Here is an 18,418-nt window from a genome sequence, read left to right as displayed (position 1 = left end):
GGGTTCGTGAAAGGTAGGCAGCTGGCGGCCAACCTGAGAAGATTACTTAATGTGATAATGATGCCCCCGGCGGGTAGGGAGGTGGAGGTAGTGGCGGCAATGGACGCCGAGAAGGCCTTTGACCGGGTGGAGTGGGACTATCTATGGGAGGTGCTCGGACGGTTTGGGTTCGGGGAGGGATTGGATCAAATTATTATATCAGGCCCCGAGGGCCAGCGTCAGGACTAACAGAGAAGTGTTGGAGTACTTTAGGTTGTACCGAGGGACCAGACAGGGCTGCCCGCTCTCCCCGCTGCTGTTTGCGCTGGCCATAGAGCCGCTGGCGATTGCGCTGAGAGCCGCAGAGGGATGGAAGGGGATGGTGAGGGGTGGGGTAGAACATAGGGTCTCTCTTTACGCAGACGACCTGCTCCTGTACGTGTCGGACCCAGTGGCTGGGATGGGAAGTATACTGGGAATACTGGGAATGCTGAGGAAGTTCGACCAGTTCTCAGGATACAAATTAAATACGGCCAAGAGTGAAATGTTTGAGGTACAGGCAAGGGGCCAGGAGAACAGATTGAGAGGGCTACCGTTTAGGTTAGTTGAGGAAAATTTCTGGTATTTGGGAATCCAGGTGGCACGAGACTGGGGCAGGTTGCACAAGTTAAATTTGGCCAGGGTGGTGGAGCAAATGAAGGGAGAGTTTCGGAGATAGGATGCACTCCCGCTGTCGCTGGCAGGGAGGGTGCAGACTGTAAAGATGACAATCCTCCCTAGATTTCTGTTTATTTTTCAGTGCCTCCCGATCTTTATCCCACAGTCCTTCTTCAAAAGAGTTAACAGGATGATCATGAGCTTTGTCTGGGCGGGAAAATCCCCGCGGGTGAAGAAGGCGATGTTGGAGAGGAACCGCAGCGAGGGAGGGCTGGCTTTGCAGAGTCTGATTAATTATTACTGGGCGGCCAACATCGCTATGGTAAGGAAGTGGATGGTGGGTATGGGGTCTATTTGGGAGCGGGTGGAGGCGGCTTCGTGCAGGGGCTCCAGCTTGGCAGCCCTGGTCACGGATCCTCTACCGGTGCCGTCGGCCAAGTACACCACCAGCCCGGTAGTGGTGGCGTCCCTGCGGATATGGGGCCAGTGGAAGAGGCATGTAGGGGAGATGGGGGCGTCTGTCTGGGCGCCAATCTGCGACAACCATCGGTTTGCCCCCGGGAGTATGGATGGGGGGTTCAGAGTATGGCGGTGGGCGGGGGTGGGAAGGGTGGGTGATATGTTCCTGGAAGGGAGCTTCGCGAGTTTGAGGAGCTTGGAGGAGAAATTTGGGTTGGTAAGGGGAAATTATTTTAGGTACCTATAGTTGCGGGACTTTGTTCGTAGACAGGTCCCATCTTTCCCACGCCTCCCGCAAATGGGGATCCTGGACAGAATAGTCTCTAGGGGGGGGAAGAAGGGGAGGGCAGAGTCTCGGGTATTTATAAGGTGCTCATGAGGGAGGAAGGGTCCCAGACAGAGGAACTGAAACTTAAATGGGAGGAGGAGCTAGGTGGGGAAATGGAGGATGGGCTGTGGGCAGAGGCCCTGTGTAGGGTAAATTCGACCGCGACATGTGCTAGGCTCGGGCTGATTCAATTTAAGGTTGTTCACCGGGCCCATATGACGGTGGCTCGGATGAGCAAATTCTTTGGGATAGAGGACAAATGCGCTAGAGGACCAGCAAACCATGTTCACATGTTTTGGGCATGCCCTAAGCTGAGGGGGTACTGGGAGGGATTTGCGGGGGTCATGTCCCGGGTGCTAAAAACTAGGGTGGTAATGAGTCCAGGGGTGGCAATTTTTGGGGTTTCGGAAGACCCGGGAGTCCAGGGGGAGAAAGAGGCCGATGTTTTGGCCTTTGCATCCCTGATAGCCCGGCGACGAATACTATTGGCGTGGAGGGACTCAAAAACCCCGAAGACTGAGTTGTGGCTTGTGGACATGTCGAGTTTCCTGGGTATGGAAAAAATTAAGTTCGCCTTGAGGGGATCTGTACAGGGGTTCGCCCGAAGGTGGCAACCATTTATTGACTTCTTTTTTTTAAATATAATTTTTATTGGAATTTTTTACAGAAAATATAAAACGTAACGACAAACAATGAAATGCAACAAAATAACCCATAATAACTGTATCACCCCCAGACCGTATCGACGCATGTATCCCATCCCCCACCCCCCCAACCCCAATGAACAACAGAAGAACTTAAAAATAAATTTAAATTAAATAAACAAACATAGTCATCGTCCGCCCCCCCCCTCTTTTCCCTCCCCCTTCCCCCCCTCCCCCGGGTTGCTGCTGCTACTGTCCCTGTACCCTATCGTTGAGCCAGAAAGTCGAGAAAAGGTTGCCACCGCCTAAAGAACCCTTGTACCGACCCTCTCAGGGCGAATTTGATCTTCTCTAGCTTAATGAAACCCGCCATGTCATTGATCCAGGTCTCCACGCTTGGGGGCCTCGCATCCTTCCATTGTAGCAAGATCCTTCGCCGGGCTACTAGGGACGCAAAGGCCAGCACACCGGCCTCTTTCGCCTCCTGCACTCCCGGCTCCACCCCAACCCCAAAAATCGCGAGTCCCCATCCTGGCTTGACCCTGGATCCCACCACCCTCGACACCGTCCTCGCCACCCCCTTCCAGAACTCCTCCAGTGCCGGGCATGCCCAGAACATATGGGCATGGTTCGCTGGACTCCCCGAGCACCTGACACACCTGTCTTCACCCCCAAAGAACCTACTCATCCTCGTCCCAGTCATGTGGGCCCGGTGCAGCACCTTGAATTGGATGAGGCTAAGCCGCGCACACGAGGAGGAAGAATTAACCCTCTCCAGGGCATCAGCCCATGTCTCGTCTTCGATCTGTTCCCCCAGTTCCCCCTCCCACTTAGCTTTCAGCTCCTCTACTGACGCCTCCTCCGCCTCCTGTATAACCTTGTAGATATCAGATATCTTCCCCTCTCCGACCCAGACCCCCGAAAGCACCCTGTCGCTCACCCCCCTCGCGGGAAGCGAAGGGAATCCCTCCACCTGCCGCCTAGCAAATGCCTTTACCTGCAGATACCTGAACATGTTCCCCGGGGGGAGCCCAAATTTCTCCTCCAACTCCCCCAGGCTCGCAAACCTCCCATCAATAAACAGGTCCCTCAGCTGTCTGATGCCCGCTCTGTACCAACCCTGAAATCCCCCATCAATGTTCCCCGGGACGAATCTATGGTTCCCCCTTAACGGAGCCTCCATCGAGCCCCCCACTTCTCCCCTATGTCGCCTCCACTGCCCCCAGATCTTGAGGGTAGCCGCCACCACCGGACTCGTGGTATACCTCGTAGGAGGGAGCGGCCACGGCGCCGTTACCAGGGCCCCCAGGCTTGTATCTCCGCAGGACGCCCTCTCCATCCGTTTCCATGCTGCCCCCTCCCCCTCCATTATCCACTTGCGCACCATCGACACATTGGCCGCCCAATAATACCCCGAGAGATTGGGTAACGCCAGCCCCCCCCCATCTCTACCCCGCTCCAAGAAGACCCTCTTCACCCTCGGGGTCCCATGCGCCCAAACAAAGCTCATGATGCTGCTAGTCACCCTTCTAAAAAAGGCCCTAGGGATAAAGATGGGCAAACACTGAAAAAGGAACAAGAACCTCGGGAGAACTGTCATTTTGATGGACTGCACTCTACCCGTCAACGATAGCGGCACCATGTCCCACCTTTTAAATTCCTCCTCCGTCTGTTCCACCAGCCTGGTAAAATTAAGCTTATGGAGAGTCCCCCAACTCCTGGCCACCTGCACCCCCAGGTATCTGAAACTCTTCACTGCCCTCTTAAACGGGAGTCTCCCAATTCCCTCCTCCTGATCACCCGGGTGTACTACAAATACCTCACTCTTGCCTAAATTTAACTTATAGCCCGAGAAGCCCCCAAATTCCGCTAACAGCTCCATCACCCCCGGCATTCCCCCTTCTGGATCCGCCACATACAACAGCAGGTCGTCCGCATACAGCGATACACGATGTTCCTCCCCCACCCCGCACCAGACCCCTCCATCTCCCTGACTCCCTCAACGCCATAGCCAAAGGTTCAATCGCCAGTGCAAAGAGCAAGGGGGACAGGGGGCACCCCTGCCTGGTCCCACGGTAGAGCCTAAAGTACTCCGATCTCCTTCCATTGGTAACTACACTTGCCATCGGAGCCGCGTAGAGCAGCCTCACCCATTTGATGAATCCCTCCCCGAATCCAAACCGCCATTTATTGACTTCTTTGCGGGAGAGTGAGTATGGCGGGTAGTACTGGTGGGAGAGGAGCGGGCTTGTGCAGTATGTTACGATTGAAGTATTGAAAGTACATGGATGTTTGCACATTTTTGCCTTTTTTGCTTTCTTTCTGTCGATGTCTGTAACTGTTTACAAAGCCAAAAACTACCTCCATAAAATTGTTTATTTATTAAAAAAAAGTTACATAGATGATTCTGCAAAGTAATTAGAGAGATGTATGCAAACTGGGATTAAACACATACAGGTTGGGGTACAGTGGTATCTTGCTGGACTTACCCAGAGGCCTGGCTAATTGTCTGCACATTACAGCAGTAGGCCGGAGTTTTGCAGCCACTCATTTTTGCAATTTTGTATTTTACTTTACCTTTTCTTCACTGGTTTGTATGTCTGCTCTCACATTCCATCATATTGGAAAAAAAATCATTCTTGAGAACTGGTGTTCGAAGTAACCCTTTGGGTTTAGAGTATTCGGTACTCTTTGGCGGGATTTGAAAAGCATAAAACCTTGAATGTGGGGGCATTTTTTACTTTTAAAAGTAACAAGAGTGAAGAGAATATTGAACGGGTGAGGTGCTGCCTGATTTAGAGAAGATGACTGCAACTTGGTTCTGGCAATAGCCAAGGCTTGTTTAGGAGTAAAAAGTATAATCTTAGAATATTTGAAAAGTATAACTAAAGCTAAATAGATGGAACTGGCAGATATTTTACAATCAGGTTACCCATTGGCAGCACGGTAGCATTGTGGATAGCATAATTGCCTCACAGCTCCAGGGTCCCAGGTTCCATTCCGGCATGGGTCACTGCCTGTGCGGAGTCTGCACATCCTCCCCGTGTGTGCGTGGGTTTCCTCCGGGTGCTCCGGTTTCCTCCCACAGTCCAAAGATGTGCAGGTTAGGTGGATTGGCCATGATAAATTGCCCTTAGTGTCCAAAATTGCCCTTAGTGTTGGGTGGGGTTACTGGGTTAAAGGTTCTGGATCGGCGCAGGCTGGGAGGGCCGAAGGGCCTGTTCCTCTGCTGTAATTTTCTTTGTTCTCTTTGTTCATAAGGACTAAGAAAGCTAATGTACTTGAAAGTGTAGTGAAGCATTTAAATGTGCAAGGGTTGTCAGTTGGACCAAGTACTCTGACAACCCATCAAATAGGCCATGAAGGTATAACAGCAGGTTAAGTGAGTCAGCAACAAGGTAATGATGGAGTATAATATGGTGAATTGTGAGATTATTCACTCTTGTAGAAAGAATCAAGAAGCATAACATGTTTTAAGAAGGAGATGAGGCTTCAAAATATAGGTGTTCAGAGAGACTGGAGTGTACTTATGAATAGAACAAACGGTTAGCATTTCAGAAGGCAAATGGCTTGTTGGCCTCAATTACAAGGTGATGAGAGTCCTAAGAATAAAGAAATCTTGCTACAATTGTATAGTAGGAGCACATCTGGAACACTGCAAAGTTTTGCTCTCCTTATTTTAAGGAATGATGTGGAGATGCCGGCGTTGGACTGGGGTGAGCACAGTAAGAAGTCTTACAACACCAGGTGAAAGTCCAACAGGTTTGATTCAAACACGAGCTTTCGGAGCGCAGCTGAGGAAGGAGCTGTGCTCCGAAAGCTCGTGTTTGAATCAAACCTGTTGGACTTTAACCTGGTGTTGTAAGACTTCTTACTATTTTGAGGAAGGTTATACTTGTACTGGAGGCAGTACAGTGAAGGTCCACTCAATTGGTTCTTAGGATGAGAGACTGAGTAAAGTAAACCTGTATTGTCTGGGATTTATAGTGATGAGAGGGGACCTCAGTGGAACCCACAAGATTCTGAAGGGGCTTGACAAGAGTAGGCAAAGATATTCAACTGGTTGGAGAATCTAGAACACAAACAGTCTTAGGATAAGGGTGAGTAGCTTAGGACTGAGATAAGAGGTTTCTCGAGTCTTTGGAATTCTCTACTGTATGGGGCTGTAGATGTTCCATCATCAAGTATATTGAAGGACAAAATAACAAATGTTTGATCTTTTAAGGAGATCTGGGCAGGGATTCTCCCCTACCCGGCAGGGCGGGGGGTCCCGGCGTGTTGGAGTGGCGTGAACCACTCCGTCTCCGCACCTTTAGGGGCCAAGCCCTCACATTGAGGGGCTCGGCCCGCGCCGGAGTGGTTCCCCCTCCGCCAGTTGGCGTGAACGGCCTTTGGCGCCACGCCAGCCGGGGCCGAAAGGACTGCGCCGGCCGGTGTAAATCTGCGCATGCGCCGGAGTGTCAGCGGCTGCTGACGTCATCCCGCCGCATGCGCAGGGGAGGGGGTCTCTTCTGCCTCCGCCATGGTGAAGACCATGGCGAAGGCGGAAGAAAAAGAGTGGCCCTACGGCACAGGCCCGCCCGCCAATTGGTGGGCCCCGATCGCAGACCAGGCCGCCAATCCCGCCGGTAATGTAGGTGGTTTGATCCACGCCGGCAGGCGAGGCTTGTCAGCGGCGGGACTTGGGCCCATCGCGGGCCGGAGAATCGCCATGGGGGGCCTGCCGACCGGCGCGATTCCCGCCCCCGCTGAATCTCGGGTGTCAGAGAATTCGGGACACGGCGGGGGTGGGACTGACGCCGGCCCCCGGCAATTCTCTGACCCGGCGGGGGGGAGTCGGAGAATCCCGCCCCTGGTCTTTTAAGGGATATGGGAAGCGGGCAGGAAAAATGAGTTGAGGCAAAACGTCAGCCATAATTGAATGGTGGAGCGTGGACAAGGGGCAGTTAGCATCTGCTCCTGCCCCTATGTATGTTATGTTCAAAGCAATTGACCCAAGCAACAGCTGATGTGCCAGCTTAAATGTCCACATCCTCAAATACAGGTGTACTGTAGCACCTACCACCACCTGGACAAGCAACGGCCACCATCACCTTCAAGTTCCCAACCAAATCACACGCCATGCCAACTTTGACACACTTACTGTTCCTTCAAGGCCATTTGTCCCTACTGAAGAACATCGTTGGAACATGGGCTGCAATAATTCATTGGATGGGCCAATCACCATCTTCTCAAGCAACTACGAATGCACAATAGATTCGGTGCTACAGGTGATGTTCTCCTGGTTCAGCAAGTCACACTGAAAGAAATCCAGCTGCAGCAGAGCTTTAAACAATATTCCAACCTCATGTTGTATTTGATAAAGAGTTAGAGCAAATGATGTGCTGTCAATTTCTCCTAATTATCCAAATCATGCAATCCACCCCCAAGATTGGACTATGTGCAACATTCAGTATCAAACTGAATTGTATCACAGCTGGATAGAGCTACTTTTCGCATGAAGAACCTAAATTTTGACAATATACAATAATAATCTTTAGTATTGTCACAAGTAGGCTTGCATTAACAGTTTAATGAAGTTACTGCGAAAGTCCCCTAGTCGCCACATTCCAGCACCTGTTCGGGTACACAGAGGGAGGGAGAAGTCAGAATGTCCAATTCACCCAACAGCACGTCTTTCGGGACTTGTGGGAGGAAACCGGAGCACCTGGAGGAAACCCGCACAGACACGGGGAGAACGTGCAGACTCCGCTCAGACAGTGACGCACGCGGGAATCGAACCAGGGGCCCTGTCGCTGTGAAGCAACAGTGCTAACCACTGTGCTACCGGCCAGCACAATTTAGCTTAGTGATAGAACCTCTCACCATGCCCAGAGCCCAGTCCCCATTACATCAAACCATGGACATATTTGCAGCTGACAAGATCAGCATTAACTGGAAAATTATAATGATGTTGTGTTACTTGGTCCATGATACCACCAATGCATCACCTGCATAATGAAATGCTGAATGAAAAGGGAACACAACTCGTACATAACACATAACTGCAAGGCTAGATGCCATTGGTGGAATTTGCGTAGGATTGATACAAAGCAGTGGTGGTAGTCACTGTGAACAGGTCTTTTTTGGCAGATGGAGCATGTTATTTCTTAAAAGCTGTACCAAGTAACTTGAACTTCATATTCTTTGAGAACAGCCAACTTAAAAACCTTTCTGGATCCTTCAGATCAATGTGCAATGATTCAATTACACGTTTTGACAAGTTAAATGAGAATTGCTACAGCAACCAATAATACTAAATATAAAGGCAATATAGTTGCTTGCTCATAAATTCATGCAAGTTGCGGATAGCTTAGATCAGCAAAAAGATCAAAATCCGTACACAGCATGATTTTAAAAGCTGCACCTCGATGCATGGTGCATCATACATCATCAGCTTCTAGGTCACCACCCATGCAGGTAAAGTCATTCAGAAAGAACACCCCTGCCCCAGGCTAGAATTCTTCACCCAACTTTATCAGCGCTATCACTCAGGCAGTTTTTGTCCAGCAGATTTAACATTGTACACACCAGCTACTTTTCAACGAGTTCAAAGCTACAATTCAGTGAGAAGAATTGATTATTAGTTTAGCCAAGGCCATTTATAATCTGAATTACTGCCTTACAATGCGCTTGAGTGCAATCTGACATTAACCTTACATGGAAACATCCAGTTCATCAAATTCCAAGTAGGATGTAATGAATCATGAAACACAGCTCATATCTCATGTTTTTAAACCTTAAAACAATTTGAGCTTTAAAATATAATGTATATAAACAGGAGTGACAAATCTCAGGTAGCACATCTTAAACCACAAAATCAATTCAACCCACTTCTGAAACTCAAGTCATACTATGCACAGATTTAGAATCTAAATTTTTTTTAAAATAGGGTTAATTGGAAGAAAGCTATTTTTGCCAGAATTAGTAGAATGATTCCAAAGTGAAGATCAAAAAGGCTGAATGGCAAAGTGGGTTTTAGGGGGAAAGCACAAGGTTTTAAGAATTTGCTTTGAAAGAAAGGTCGATACAAAATTGCAAAAAAGGTCTCTGAACTTACTGATTTTTTCATGTTTTCCTTTTTTTCTTTTACTGTAGATTTAGTCAGTAGAGAGTGGCAAGTAGCCTACAGAACAGAGATGAGCACAAACAAGTCACAGTACCAACTTCACACAACAAAAACACATTGCTGGCTTCTACATATAGCTGCACAAAAAATACAATGAATATTGAACTGTCAATCATTATTTTAAAATATATATGGGCAAATAAACCCTAATTTGGTATAATAGCTTGGGTTTTTGGCCAAGAGTGTAATATGGCAATTATTCTTAAAACTTCACTTTTTAAAAAAACGATGTTTAACACTGCTCAAAGGGAAGTGTGCAGTATTTTTTTTTTCCACAGCCATTTTTCCACAAGGTATAAACACAGATGCAACTGCTTTCAATCAGTCTACTATTTCTGGCTAGATACTCAACAACATTTATTTCCAGTTCTGTTGGGCAACCAAACAAATTAGAATTCCGTCATTGCTGTTTCAGATAGCTTGTAAAATAATTTGGCTATTATGATCACCACCAAAAGTGCTTTTCCCTGCAATCAGCCTTTTTGTATGTTGGCGGAAACTGAAGTTTGGAAAAGAGCTTGGGGTTTGGTCACAGCGAGTATCTGTGAACACAGGCATTACTCAGTACATTGCGAATGAAGGTATTGCAAGGTTGTGACCAATCAATGCAACTGGACGCACAATCATCTTTCTTTCTTCCTCTTCTTAAGGGCATACTAAAACTTAGATCAATACAAAGGTGAAAGCTGACTGAGGCTTTTTTTAAAACTTCATCCAGGTTCTTTCGTTTCCAGTAAGGACAAAATCTACATTTAATTGGTATTGTTCTGTATTCTATGTACGGAAATTTGCAATGTCAGGCAAGTGTAATTATTTTAAATCCACTGTGACATCCCATTCAGCTGCCAGCAGGTACATCATCACCCTCCAGGACTATACACATAAACTGTATTTTTTTTTTACATGAGGCAGGAAGGAAAGTCCCATTCCCCAAAATACATTTTGTTTCACTATCCCAACACCACAAACAGAGACACGGGTTGGCAACAACGCAAACAAAAATTTAAGAAGCTTTCTAGTTAGTAGCATGCAGGGATTACCAAACAGAACTCTCAACAGCAGCACTGACACATGACCAAGGAGAACAGAGACTATCCTTCAACAATCAACGGAAATTAAGAAAAGCTAGTAGTTCCAAAAAAATTGAAGCGCATGGTTCTATATTTAACAAATAGTAGAGGTTGAAGAAAACTTCCATCCACTTTACTCAAGCCAACAAAGTCTACATAACTTTTTTTTAAAATTGCATCTCCCTTCAATTCCAAGGACACATTTATCTAAGTCACACCAGAAGGTCTTTGCCTCATTTCACTAACACAACAACCTGAAACAGTAGAAAAGCGAACTCACTCTCAGGCTTCTGCCAGCCTGCAAACAGATCAAAACTGCATCAGCACATTCTAACGGGCAACTCACCAGCCAAGTTTTCCTTCCTTCTCTCTGCCTTGCGGCAACTCCATGGTCTCCATTTGGAAGCTCCTCCAGATAATTCAACTGTCTTTAGCAGTTCATGCTTTTAGAGAAACGTTTTGGGAAACGGGTTTGTCTTTACATCAACTGAATCTCTATGGATTCAGAGAGGTTTATGCTACAATTTTAATACCACCACAAAGTAGTTTCTGCGGTGTTGGTTGCAGTTTAAATTCGGATTTGCACTATTTAATGCCACCACCCTTATCCAATGCACCCCTATTCACATGCCATTTCAAGTTATAAACCAGATATTCCTCAAATAGTACTGCAGCTATAGTGATCTGAACTATAATGATGCAAGAAAAGGGTCAAATCGGTGTGTCGAAGAAACAAACGATGACTTGCATTTTTTTGGAGAGAGGGAAGGAACCTGAATCAGGAAAGGATGATGCATACCTAACAACAATCAAAGCTATTCCTTTTTATTTAGAATATGACCCAAGAGTTTTGACCCGATTACCAAAAACATCAATAGACCAGGAGAATTTGCCATCGGCTACACAGTTTGGAATGAGTCAAGTGAAAAGCAATCAAGAATATAGTGAAGAGATGACCATGATTGCTGACAGAGGTCAAAAGTGCAAATTTGTGACAAAGTGCATTTAAACAGTCTTCTCACCTGTGGGATTTGGATTCAATGATAACCCAACCAATGAAACGTTTTCCCTCATGTCAACAATACTGTTGCAGAAATTGCCTCCAAAGTTCTTACAAGGCCCCCACCCTTCAGTCTTGGTCCTGAACTCTTTACCTCCATCAAAATTAAGAAGCGCCTTGTTCCGCTTCCTTTTCTAGGCTGTTTGTACTTATAAACCTTTGTACTCATTTTGTCTATTCCCCACTATCTTTCCACTTTCGGCATGAAATTCAACAATAAAATCCAAGGTAGGGCTTAATCGTATTCCTCAGCACTTGTGAACTCATGTTTTAAGTTGTAGGGCTGTCAGTCATGCAAACAAAAACCCCGTTCTTGAACAAAATCACCAAAAATACCTCTGCAAGTAGCAGGAAGAGCCAATGAGAATCCACAAAGACTGAAAACCTATAATGGAAGGGCAGAAGAAGCAAAACTGTACCAGATCATCCCATCATTTGAAGCCTTCTCGGTCAGTTTCCTGCAAGTAACCTAAGCAGTTAATCAGAACACAACATTTGATAAATGTAGATTACGTGTCTTGTTGGGTCTCATTCATTCTTCAAATGAAATGCCACTTCCACAAATCAAAGATATTGGTTGAATTAGGGATAAGAGGGTTAGTGGTGCAGATACATTTGCTGCACATGTTCTCCCACTCTCTCAGCACCTCCCAAAACTATACCACTACAGAGGAAGATAAATGGAATCATGGTGCACGGCTGATGCAAATACTTTGAAAATAAAGATGATCCCAAAAAGACAAAACACCACGGCAATTTACCAAAATATTACTGGTTTGGAGGAGAAGTAAAGAAGAAAGAGAAAAGGAGGATTCATGTAACAACCATGACACTAATGGTCAGGTATGTCATGATAAACTGGCAAATTAAGTTCTTCATCAAGTAGAAAAGCAAGGAGGCAACACTGAGCTTTTACAAGACCTGGGGCAACTTCTAAGGTTTCTTCAAGAGCAGCTGGCAAATGTGCAACCTGGACTGCAGAGGACATTGGCAACAAGACACATGGGAGCACCACCACCTGCAAGTTCCCCAAGCCACACACCAACCTGACCTGGAGTTATATCCTGTTCCTCCACTGCTGCCAGGACATAAATCTGGAACTCCCTTCCTGACAGCTCTGTGGGTGTAACCACACTGAGATACACTGCAGCAGTTCAAGAAGCCAACTCACCACAGCCATCTTCGAGGGCAATTAGGGACAGACAACAAATGCTGGCTTAACAACTCACATCCCAGACACAAATAGTAGTTAATTTTGGACACCCATTATAGGAAGAATATAGAAATAATATTTGCAGGATTTACAGTAATGTGTACACTTGAGAAATTAATTTGCTTTTATGCAATCCTAGGCGGTCAGTGGGTGAACTGAGAGAACGCTCCAAGGATATCAATAGGACACGGTAAATTGTGATTTTGACAAGTTAAAGATGATGGACTATCAATGGGTCAGCAGGGCAGTAATGAGCATTGTAAACTTGAGTTGGGTCCTTAGTGTGGAGAAAATTTATAGTGTGTTCTGGTATACTTCACTTGCAAGTGTCCCATTTCTTGTTTAAAGATTGGCGATTTGTCAATTTCATAATATACATTCTTGGGGAACTTACACTGCCCTTGCTGGACTTCGGCAACCACAAAGCTGTCTGAATGCCGTTAAAGATCCAACTAATGCCCTTTTCAGAAGGAAACCCTCTGTCCTCACTCAGCTTGGCCTGTATGTATCTGCAGTTCCACACCAACGTATTTAACTCATAACTCCTTCTAAGGTAGCCTAACAAACTGTGCAGATGTGTCAAACCATTAACTGCAGCAGTTCAAGGGGTGGCCCAATTCATCCTTCTCAAGGGCAAACATGGATAGGCAAAGACTGTCAGCCTTACTAGTGGTGTACACTAAGCAAATTCTTTCCATCATTATAACACCAGCAAACATTTTAATCTGTTTTGCTGCCATTTATAACACTTGCTTATCTTGGTTTCCCAGTTGAAATTATTGGCTGTTTTTTACGGCCGGGTTCACACCGCATTACTTCATTTTTTAAAATATATTTTATTACAAACTTGTATCAAAACAGGTTACAAAACATCAATGCCCCAGGAAACATGCTTCCCAACAATCAACTATACAGTCTGTACACATCATTGTTTATTTTTAAATTTATTCATGGGATGTGGGCATCAAGCGCTAGACCAATATTTATTGCCAATTGCCCTCGAGTAGCTTGCTAGGCCACTCAAGGGGGCATTTTAACAGTCAACCGCATTCTGCAGTCACGTCAGGATGGTAAATTTCTTTCCCTGAAGATATTAGTGGATCGGATGTTTTTATTGTGACAATCGACAATGGTTTCATGATCATCATAAGACTTGTCATTCCAGACTTTAAAAAAAAAAAATCTATTTCAAATTTCACCATCTGCCATGGTGGGATTTGAATCCAGGTACCCTGGATCTCTGGATTACTAGTCCAGTGATAATGCCACTACGCCACTGCCTCCCCACCTAGTGTTCCATTTAAAACACTTCTTTCTGCTCAGTGTTAAAGCTTACGGCATTTAAGTAAAACTGCACTGGTGTGGAGAAGTGAATGAAAAAAGGAATGTCCCTTTGCAATACTGTGGTTAAGAGTCAAAGATTTTTTATTTTTTATTTGTTTTTTTAATTTTGGAGTACCCAATTATTTTTTTTCCATTTAAGGGACAATTAAGCGTAGCCAATCCATCTAACCAGCATATCTTTGGGTTGTGGGGATGAAACCCACACAGACACGGAGAATATGCAAACTCCACACGGACAGTAACCCAGTGCCAGGATTCGAACCCAGGTCCTCAGCGCCACAGTCCCAGTGGTAACCACTGCGCCACGTGCCACCCATCCCCCCAAAGAGTCAAAGATAATATTCCATACGAGAAAAATGTTCTATATTGCAATATAGACAATCAGAATTCTAACTATAATACCCTTTCCCAAAAAAGTTCACTGCTGGATTACGAACAGGTGGCACCATTGATTTCACAAAAACATTTAAACAATCTTTAACTTCTTTCTAAAGGAAAACTGTTCAAACTCAGCTTTTGCCCGATTTCTCACCAACATTTCTAACATGTGATACAACCTTCATGGAGAAGTCACTGAGCTCAACAGTCAACGGTACCTGAATAAAGTAATTCACACCATATCTTCCACTGTGTACTTGAGTTAAACTCTCACCCATATTTTAAAAAATATTTTTGAATATTTTTTATTATTTCTTTTAAGTAGTCCCAGCCATGAGACGGATTTACGCATGTTTGCCTTATGCAAACACACAAAAACAAAAATCGCTGATGAAACAATTCTGCTATTCATATGGTTTGTTATTTTGTTTCCATTCGATCCTGATACTTAATATTGATGGGATTTTTTTCAATCCAAAAGATTAGTTTTTAAAATTAAAGGAAAAGGGCATGAGAAACAGAACTAAGATCAAGGAGATGTGTTACTGTGTTACTATGACCATTATAGTAGTTTCAGGAGTAATTAATATGTACCATAAAATGACCTCCATTAGAATTCGTGTACACATTACAGTAATTATAGACATTCTTTTGAAGAAAAAGGGCATTTTCTTTTTCCTCCATTTGTGATTAATAACAAATATTATTCAAGCGAGAGTTTCATTTCAGTTTCAGAACCAGCTACAACACTTACTGTAAAATGAGCCCAAAAGTAAATGCTGGTTCAATCCTACCCTATAAAATGCTAACTACATCGACTACTTAAAACACCCACAACACAGCCAATTGTGTTTTTTCAACTGAATGAATAGCATAACAGGTTTCTTAATGTCCAGTCACGGTTTTAATGTTAGGCACGATAACGCGACCAAGGAAAGCATAACAATGGATGCTATAATTTAGTAAAGCAAGTGAATAAGGTTATTAGGTAAGCACCTTACTCATAGGTTTTGCACAAAGTCATGCAACTTCAGACCAGGTTACGATTTTCTAATCTTGCACTATGCGAACATACAGATGACAAGAGGCATTGAGTCTGGAAAACTACGGCAAAGTCACGGCCAATACTTTTAAGTGAATAGATGGAGTATAGATGTGTAAGAATTCAGCATATCTTTTGTCGCGATACATTTCAGCATTGAAATATATAGAAACCGCATGTTATTTCTATTTGAAACTTCCAGTATGACGTCCAGAAAAAGTCCCCAGTAAGTCATTTAAGTCAATGTACGCGTCTTTACCCAAATTAAATCAAACATATCTGAGGTATTAGCATTATTTAACTAAATAAAACGGAGGCTTGGCTCTTTCATACAGTTAACAGAAATATTTGTCAGTGTTCACCTGATTGAAAGAAACTCGAGTCAGTTCTCCAGCAGAAGCATGCAGACGAAACTAAGGAAAAAAGGATCCCGTTTACAAGGGGAGGGCAACGTTATGATACATCTCCCAAGATCTTTGCTGCACTAGAAGAAGAAATCATGTGTTCTCTCCGAATGGAGCAGATATTCCTTCCTACTGCACTCGACAGTCCACTAAACCAGAGTTTGTCCCAGGTCTCCTCTTTGCAAGATATTTTCACTCCACGTATTTGCAAAGAGGTTCAGAAACTACAAAAAAAAATGCCACTTCCAAACATGTACAAGTTACTATGAAACAAGAATTTCAAGTAAGATCCCTGAATTTGTTTAAAATATAACCCCGATGAACGCAATTTGATGGTGTACGCTTTGTTAATTATTGTAATTATTTCACAGACTTGCTCCCTTCACTTGGTTAGAATGTTTTGTGTCCACTTATTTGGGTCTGCCTAGCAGCCACAGAAGAATTACAAGCAGGTCACCTTCCTCAGTTGAGCCACATAGAACAGGAGAATCAGTGATAAATAATAAATTAGATAACGTCAACTGTGGGAGCTTTGTAAGTGATCTAAAGCTTCAAGGGTGGGGAAGAATGTTCCATTCAAACATTATACTGCAACCCAGTTTCAAAGTGCACACAGGCAACTCTTAGATGAGGACAGTATATGGTTTGCACCCGAATCCCTCAAAAGTGAACAGACTGTGCACACTGGCACAGAAATGGCCCTTTGGATGAGACACCAAGGATTAACAGTGCAATATAACAATATCCTAGCATTGGTTATCAATTTAAAGGGAAAATTGAAGACATTTTAAATGCAACAATGAACTTGATTCCTGTATGGAATGGCCTACCAACAAGAACATTCTTAACTGGCGAAAATAGTAACCCAAGAAGTGAACACGATATATGAACTCTTAACCAGGTAGTTCACAACCATAGTTTGACAAAGTAAGGAAGGAAAAACTGTTTCCAGTGCTAGAAAGATCAGTAACCAGAAGACAAATTAAAAGCTCATCGACAAAGGAACCAGAAGCAAGATAAGAATTTTTTTTATGCAGCGAGTCGTGGTGACCTGAAACACACTTCCTGAGGGGGTTGTGGAAGCAAATTCAATAACAATTTTCAGAAGGAAATTGGATTAGTACTTGGTGAAAATTTGCAGGGCAGTGGTGAAAGAGCAGGAGGATTGGCCACTAATTCTCCAGTTCTTTCAAAAAGCTGACATGGGCCAAATGGTCCCTTCTTGCGCTGTAGCATTCCATCGAATAATCATTTTTTTTTTTTAAAACATGGTTTTCATTTACTCTCATTTTAAAGTCATGTATAGACATCCCCATTAACTGTGGCCTTAATATGTCGCATGAATATTAAACCAAGCTTCAAACAGATCCTTAATACGCTTGGGAAAATATGACCAGTGATTCTTTACTTCAGCTCCCTCTTCTCCCTCTCTCCCCTTACTATCAGCCTGCATCTCCTACTTGGGTCCCTTCTCCTCCATGGTAAAACGTATTTGCTGTGTTAGTTGTACGATTTTCATGATATAGTTGCACACTAGTCATCAGGTGGCTCTGACCAACAAGTGTTCTTCAAGTCTTCCCCAACTTGGTAACCAATTGGCACATTTTAGAACAAAACATTTATGAATTGATCATGAAAAATGCCGCATGGATTTCCAAGCATTGCAAGTTATTTGAGGAAACAAACATATCTCGCGCATTATTTACAAAAATTCAAATCACTCAATATGATCCTTTTCTGCTTTGAATTACAGCCTAGAATAAGCTGATAAGTCTTTTTGTCAGCATCAAATAACTCAATTTTAGCAAAAAGCAAAAAAGTCAGGTTGAAGCGTGGCAATGCAAACAGAAGCTGCAGTGAGAACTTAAGGAAAATCAAACACTTAACAGTGCAGTTCATACTGTGACAAATGGGTGCACACAAATTTACTGCAATTACTCCAATGCTTATGCTTAAAAATAAGCAGAAACAAATCTGATTCCCATGTAACATAATTTACCCCGGAACTCAATGGTTTCTGCTTCAATGTCCCACAATGTCCTTGTATCTAATTTTTCAACACTGGTTCCAGTCACTAGTGTTCACTTTGTACAGTCCCCTTGCAATTCCCATTACCCGTATGACGGCATACCTGATACAAGCAATGGCAGACGCTTCGCAGCTGTGGGGGAAACTCAGATGAGGAATTAATAATTGCGTGGAAAAATCTCTCCGTCATCTGCAGTAGATTCTGTTGATTTTCATCCAGGTTTTCTGTTGATTCTAATCTGTGGAGTAGTATTTACATTATCATGCTTATTTATATGCCAACAAAGCACCCCCACACAAATCACACAGGAAAATTTTTGCCCGTTCATCTATTATGTATGGAAATCATAAATTTCAATTATGAAATTGGTGGGTCTCTGCATTCCACACCACGATGCCAGCCACTCTGCGTGACTGGTTTCATTTACATCATATTATAATAACTTATTGCCACAAGTAGGCTTCAATGAAGTTACTGTGAAAAGCCCCTAGTCGCCACATTCCGGCGCCTGTTCGGGGAGGCCGGTACGGGAATTGAACCCGTGCTGCTGGCATTGTTCTGCATTGCAAGCCAGCTATTTAGCCCACTGTGCTAAACCCACCCCATAGAACACATTGTGTGTTATATCTGCAGGTGCCAGGGA

At 44.3% G+C, this 18,418-nt stretch overlaps 1 protein-coding gene across 17 annotated transcripts in view; it reads right to left on the bottom strand.

Moving 5' to 3' along the window:
- The window catches only part of nf1a (neurofibromin 1a), a 330,336-nt gene that overhangs the window by 177,811 nt on the left and 134,107 nt on the right, over positions 1-18,418 (bottom strand). For 14 of the 17 annotated variants that reach the window (XM_038814507.1, XM_038814511.1, XM_038814513.1 and 11 more), the window contains 2 exons: positions 17,878-18,013; positions 9,167-9,232 (listed from right to left, as the gene is read on the bottom strand). In XM_038814507.1, the coding sequence (XP_038670435.1) occupies positions 9,167-9,232; positions 17,878-18,013 (202 nt within the window). The remainder of the gene's footprint in view (positions 1-9,166; positions 9,233-17,877; positions 18,014-18,418) is intronic. The other 3 variants (XM_038814512.1, XM_038814521.1, XM_038814524.1) reach the window with 1 other exon arrangement.

This window comes from Scyliorhinus canicula, chromosome 12, assembly GCF_902713615.1.
Source record: "Scyliorhinus canicula chromosome 12, sScyCan1.1, whole genome shotgun sequence".
NCBI classification, from domain to species: Eukaryota; Metazoa; Chordata; class Chondrichthyes; order Carcharhiniformes; family Scyliorhinidae; genus Scyliorhinus; species Scyliorhinus canicula.
Note: the sequence above shows the minus strand (reverse complement) of the source record. Positions and strands in the feature narration are given on the sequence as shown.